The sequence below is a fragment of the Cebus imitator genome, unplaced genomic scaffold, assembly GCF_001604975.1.
Source record: "Cebus imitator isolate Cc_AM_T3 unplaced genomic scaffold, Cebus_imitator-1.0 Scaffold52, whole genome shotgun sequence".
NCBI classification, from domain to species: domain Eukaryota; kingdom Metazoa; phylum Chordata; class Mammalia; order Primates; family Cebidae; genus Cebus; species Cebus imitator.
The window spans coordinates 3687603-3693240 of record NW_016107367.1 but is presented as its reverse complement, the minus strand read 5'-3'; the positions used below and the strand labels follow the sequence as shown (position 1 = coordinate 3693240).

General features: G+C 49.5%; 1 protein-coding gene across 2 annotated transcripts in view; it reads left to right on the top strand.

Moving 5' to 3' along the window:
* The window catches only part of CYP46A1 (cytochrome P450 family 46 subfamily A member 1), a 42045-nt gene that overhangs the window by 28459 nt on the left and 7948 nt on the right, over positions 1-5638 (top strand). For both annotated transcript variants that reach the window (XM_017528145.1, XM_017528146.2), the window contains exons 8-10: positions 1926-2076; positions 2249-2311; positions 4486-4558. In XM_017528145.1, the coding sequence (XP_017383634.1) occupies positions 1926-2076; positions 2249-2311; positions 4486-4558 (287 nt within the window). The remainder of the gene's footprint in view (positions 1-1925; positions 2077-2248; positions 2312-4485; positions 4559-5638) is intronic.

The following is a 5638-nucleotide window of genomic DNA, read 5'->3' as shown; positions in this document are numbered from 1 at the left end:
AAGACTTCAAAAGCATAGGAAAAAAAAAAAAAAAAAGACAAATGTGACTATATTAAACTAAAAGTGTTCTGCACAGCAAAGGAAACAGTCGGTAGAATGAAGAGACAACTTGTTAAATGGGAAAAAATATTTGCAAACTACTCATCTGACAAGGAACACGAACAGCTCAACAGCAAAAAAATCAAATAATCCCATTAAAAAGTTGGCAAAGGATCTGAATAGACATTTTTCAAAAGACAAATGGCCAAGAGGTACATGAAAAAATGTTCAGCATCACTAATCATCAGATAAATGCAAATCAAAACCACAGTGAGATATCATCTTGCCCCAGTTAGAATGGCTGTTATCAAAAAGACAAAAACTAACAAATGCTGGTGAGGGTAGAGAGAAATGGAATTCTTATACATTGTTGGCAGGAGTGCAAATTTGTATAGCCATTATGGAACACAGTATGGAGGTTTCCTCAACTAAAAAGAAAACTACCAAAGATACCACCATCCCACTACTTGGATTTCTTTCCAAAGAAAAAGAAATCAGTATATCAAAGGGACACCTGCACAATAGCCAAGATAGAGAATCAACCCAAGTGTCCATCAACAGATAAACTGATAAAGAAAATGTGGTGTAGCTGGCACAGTGGCCCATGCCTGTAATCCCAGCACTTTGGGAGGTCAGGGCAGATGGATACCTGAGGTCAGGAGTTCAAGACCAGCCTGGCCAACATGGTGAAACCTCATCTCTACCAAAAATACAAAACATTAGCCGGGCATGGTGGCAGGCACCTGTAATCTCAGCTACTCGGGAGGCTGAAGCAGGAGAATCATTTGACCGAGGAAAGTGGAGGTTGCAGTGAGCTGAGATCGTGCCACTGCACGCCAGCCTGGGCAACAAGAGTGAAACCCCGAAAAGAAAATTTGGTGTCTATTCACATGGAGTGCTATTTGCCCACAAGAAAGAACGAAATCCTGACATTTGCAGCAGCGCTGGATGGAACTGGAGGTCATTGTGTTAAGTGAAATAAGGCAAGACCAGAAAGACAAATATTGCCTGTTCTCACACGTATGTGGGAGCTAAAAACGTCCATCGCACGGAGGTAGAGAGTAGAATGATAGTTACTAGAGGCTGGGAAGGGTGCGTGGGGGGATGAAGAGAAGTTGGTTAATGGATACAAACGTACAGTTATATAGAAGGAATGAGTTTTGGTGTCAGTAGCACAGTGGGTGACTCTAGCTAACAGCAAGGTATTATTGCATATTTCAAAAATAGGGAGAAGATTTGAAATGTTTCCAACACAAATGATAAATGTTTGAGGTGATGAATATCCTAAATATGCCGATTTGATCATTGCACATTGTATTCATGTGTCAAAATATCACATGTACCCCATATGTGAGTATAATTATGTACAATTAAAATATATAGATTTTTTCAAAGATGGCTGCCGCAGCTTCATGCCTTGTTCCAGGCATGAAGAAGGCAGAAAGGGCAAAGGTGATAGCTGAGTTCATCCGAGGGCCTCTCCCATCTCTGGAACTTCAGCTCCTGAGTCTGTACCCCATGCCACCCCATCTTTTTGGCAGTTGATTGCACTTTACTTCCCTCTGGTTGGGACTTCCTCCTTCATGCAAGCCCAGCTGCCTCCACCCGTCAGTGGTCCCTTTTCACTTTGCAGGGCTACATGAACGTTTTAAGCCATCCGGCCCACCACTGTTAGGGGTCTGGTGCAGGAAAGGGAGGCTGAGGCCTGGGCTCTGTCTGCCATCTTGATCCAGTCTCCCAGACTGCTTCATTTTTTCTAGAATTTCTCACATTCTTCCGACCTCCCAGCTTGTCAGTGCCGCTAAAGTCCTTTCGCGGTGGTGGGAGAGAGGGGAGAGGGAACACGCATGCTCACTTGGCCATCTGGAGCTGAAACTCTCGTTTAGTTCCTGCCAGGGAAGAGGAAGCAACTCCGGGAGGTCCGGGAGAGCATTCGCTTCCTGCGCCAGGTGGGCAGGGACTGGGTCCAGCGCCGCCGGGAGGCCCTGAAGAGGGGCGAGGAGGTGCCTGCCGACATCCTCACACAGATTCTCAAAGGTTGGAGGCCCCCCTTTGTGGGCTGGGCAGGGCAGGGTGGGCTGGGATGACCCCCAGGTGATTCGTCACCGTTGACTCTGACTTAAGAGGAGAAACACAGTTGATTCTTTTATGAACCATGGGGAAAGGGAGCAAAGATTTGCTGGGAACTGAGACTCTCCTTGTCTTTCAGCTGAAGAGGGGGCCCAGGACGATGAGGGGCTGCTGGACAACTTCGTCACCTTCTTCATTGCTGGTTTGTAGCTTTAGTGGTGACCAAGGGCCCAGAGCTCTGCAGAAATGCTGGGAACCATAGATCCCTCAAACCCAACTCTGAGGGATTTTTTTGGGCTATCTGAGCAGAGCTCACTGCAGGACTAGAGGGCTGGTCTGAAGGGAGGAGAAGCCCCCTCTCTTTGCTGTCTTGGGGGCCTCTGACCTGGTAATGCAGCTGGCAATTGTGGGGATGTGTGAAGCTGGCCTTTCAGCTCCAGAGAGCTTGGCTGTGTGAATGAATGCAGGCATCCCCTCACCCAGAATTTGTGGGGAGGCCTGCGTTAGACTGGCACAAAAAGAGATGCTAAGCAGCTTCATTCATTTGCTCATCAGATATTTCCTGAACATGGTTCTTCACCTGGAAAACTCTTCACCCATCAGTGAGCACTCACATACCTCTTCCTCCTCAGCCCTCTGCTAGAAGCTGGCCACAGGCCTGGGGCTCCTACCCTATACCCATCTCATAGTGTTAAGCTGTTTATTTCTTTGTGGTAATTGAGTGAGGTCTGTTCCCCACCACACTTGATGAGCGTGCCTGACGAGGGAAGGGGTGGGCTGTTTTGCTCACCTCTGTTCTCCCAGGGCCCAGTGCAGTAGGTTCCATGAACATTGATTGAATGAAATACACAAACAGGCTGGGCACAGTGGCTCATGCCAGTAATCCCAGCACTTTGGGAAGCCGAGGCAGGTGGATCACCTGAAGTTGGGAGTTTGAGACCAGCCTGACCAACCTGGAGAAACCCCGTCTCTACTAAAAATACAAAAAATTAGCAGGGTGTGGTGGCACACACCTGTAATCCTAGCTATGGGGGAGGCTGAGGTAGGAGAATCACTTGAACCCAGGAAGCAGAAGTTGCAGTAAGCTGAGATTGCGCCATTGCACTCCAGCCTGGGCAACAAGAGCAAAACTCTGTCTCAAAAAAAAAAAAAAAGAAATACATGAATAAATGGTTGACACTAGGCACTGGGAAGATGGAGGTGAACAAGATGAGGGACAGTTCCTAGTCTAATGGCGGAGGTGGACAGAGAGACAAGTACTGATGGACGAAGAGGTCTGCAGGTGAATGGCATAGAGGAAGGCTCTTTAGGTGGGAGAAGAACTTGCAGATACCCCATGAGATTAGAAGTGGCCAGTGTTAAAGCAAGACTGCAGGGCGCCATTCCCTGCAATGGATAGGAAGGACTTGCAGAAGCAATGGCTGGTCCTCATTCCTGCAGCTGGGAACCCAGGTCCTGGATAAGGCTCCTGGACGACCTAGCCTCAGTCTCCTCATCTGTAAAATGGGGCTCTCAAGGATCTCTCCAGGCTTCCATCCAGCCTTCCAAAGAGGGTTTATTAATCCCCTCTCGTCCCTCCAGCCTAGCCCTGAGCCCTGCGTCCAGATGCTATGGGGGACTGGCCAAGGGCAGGGTGGGTTGCGTCTGTCTTTTCCTTTGCCTGTGAGGAAACTGAGGCCTAGGAGGGAAGTGCGCTGCTATAGTCACAGCGCGAGATGCAGAGCCGGGGCCAGGGCTGCTCTGTTCTCCCACCCCGCTCCCTGGCTGAGGTCTCCGCTGGCTGTGTGACTGGCGCACCCCCACCCCTGGGAGGTGGGCCCTGCTTCCCAGCTCTGACTTGCTGTAAGGTGCAAGCCCTTCTCCTGCATTCAGGCGGACCTCTCAAGCCCCTTGGCTGGGCCGTGATTGCCACCCGTGAGCCCCTACACCTTTAGAGTAAACTCATGCCACTCAGTCCATGCCCTCGTAGGCCGGTTTAGAGGGGTTGACTCCATCACCTTGGCCAGACCCTGCCAGAACTCAACATCAGCCTCCTGAAACATCCCCCACCCCCTCATAGAACCTCAGAGTCATGGGGGGCTTTTGTGTGCGCCCTGCAGCATAGGACTTTGAATTGTGTCCCTCCCTACTCTCCCTGCTGTGCGACCAAAGAGACTCATTCCTCTCCACCTCCACTTTTTCTTCTCTAAAAGGGAGGTGAGCACCTCTCCAGGCCAAGGGAGACCCAGAGGATGGTTCAAGGAAGGGACTTTTAGAGCCAGATGCCTGGAGGCAAATGCCATATACTGGCCAGCACTGGCTGGCACAGAGGCAGACACACTGTCTCCTGCATCCCATGGCCCTACATGGAGCAACCACTGTCCTCCCTTCCTGCAGGTCACGAGACCTCTGCCAACCACTTGGCATTCACGGTGATGGAGCTGTCTCGCCAGCCGGAGATTGTGGCAAGGTATGGGGGCTGCTCTTGGGGCTGGCAAAGAGGTCTGTCTGATGTCTTGTTCCTGAGGGCCACCTGCCCCCACCTCACATGGTTGAGTCCCCTCCCACATGCCCTGCTTCCCTCTGTCCCTGGGCCTTGGCAAGTGCTGTTGCCTCTCCTGGAAATGCTCTACCTGCTTTTCTCCTGAGAACATACCTCTCCTCCCACTCCTCTTCTAGAAACAGCTTCTCAGATCTCTGAAGGAGCCACCCGTGCTTCTCCTCTGAGCCTCCTCCCCACTCATGAATGTCTTTCCCCTGGGACTCCTTCATCATGTCTATTTCAGCCACGAGACCGGAAGCAGGAGGGCAGGGACCGTGGCCTTTTCCCTCACCACAGTGTACCCAGCACCTGGCCAAGGCCTGGCAGTGAGGATAGAGCAGAATCCCTGCTAAAGTACCGAGGGCGTGCTTGTCTTCTGATGACAAGACAAAGGAGGGCTTCCCTGGGGAGGTGGCGTTTGAGTCAGGCCAGGCCGCTGGGCTCCCTAAATACAAACAGGCTCCCTCCAGGAGGGTTGCATGGAATGAATGAACCAAGTGTGAAATCTCTCTGAACGTACCAACAGGCTCTGTGGGAGCTCTGGGGAGGTGGGGTCAGGCCTTCAATTACAATTATTAGTCATCAGCAGCTCTTAAGGGCAGAAGTGAAAGATTGTGTGAAAATATAAAATCTTTCTTGATTTTAAAAATAAGTATAATGGTAACATGCACTTCATATAAAAATTTTGGGAAAAACAGAATAATAATAATAATAATAATAAAGCCACCCATGGCACCCCACCCACAGCACCTTCTCACCTATGCATGGGTAGCTTTGCTGTGTTTTTTTGTCATCTGATTGTACATCTGGCTTTTATTCCCCATGAGCTTTATCACAGCATTGCCCACCTGATTATAACCTCTTCCCAAATCCACTCTTTTAAAAATTGTGGCAAAATACACATAACATAAAATTTTACATTTTCATTATTTTTAACTGCACAGTTCAGTGGCATTAAGGGCATTCACATGTCACTGCCATCCCCCGCCACTTTTTTTTTTTTTTTTT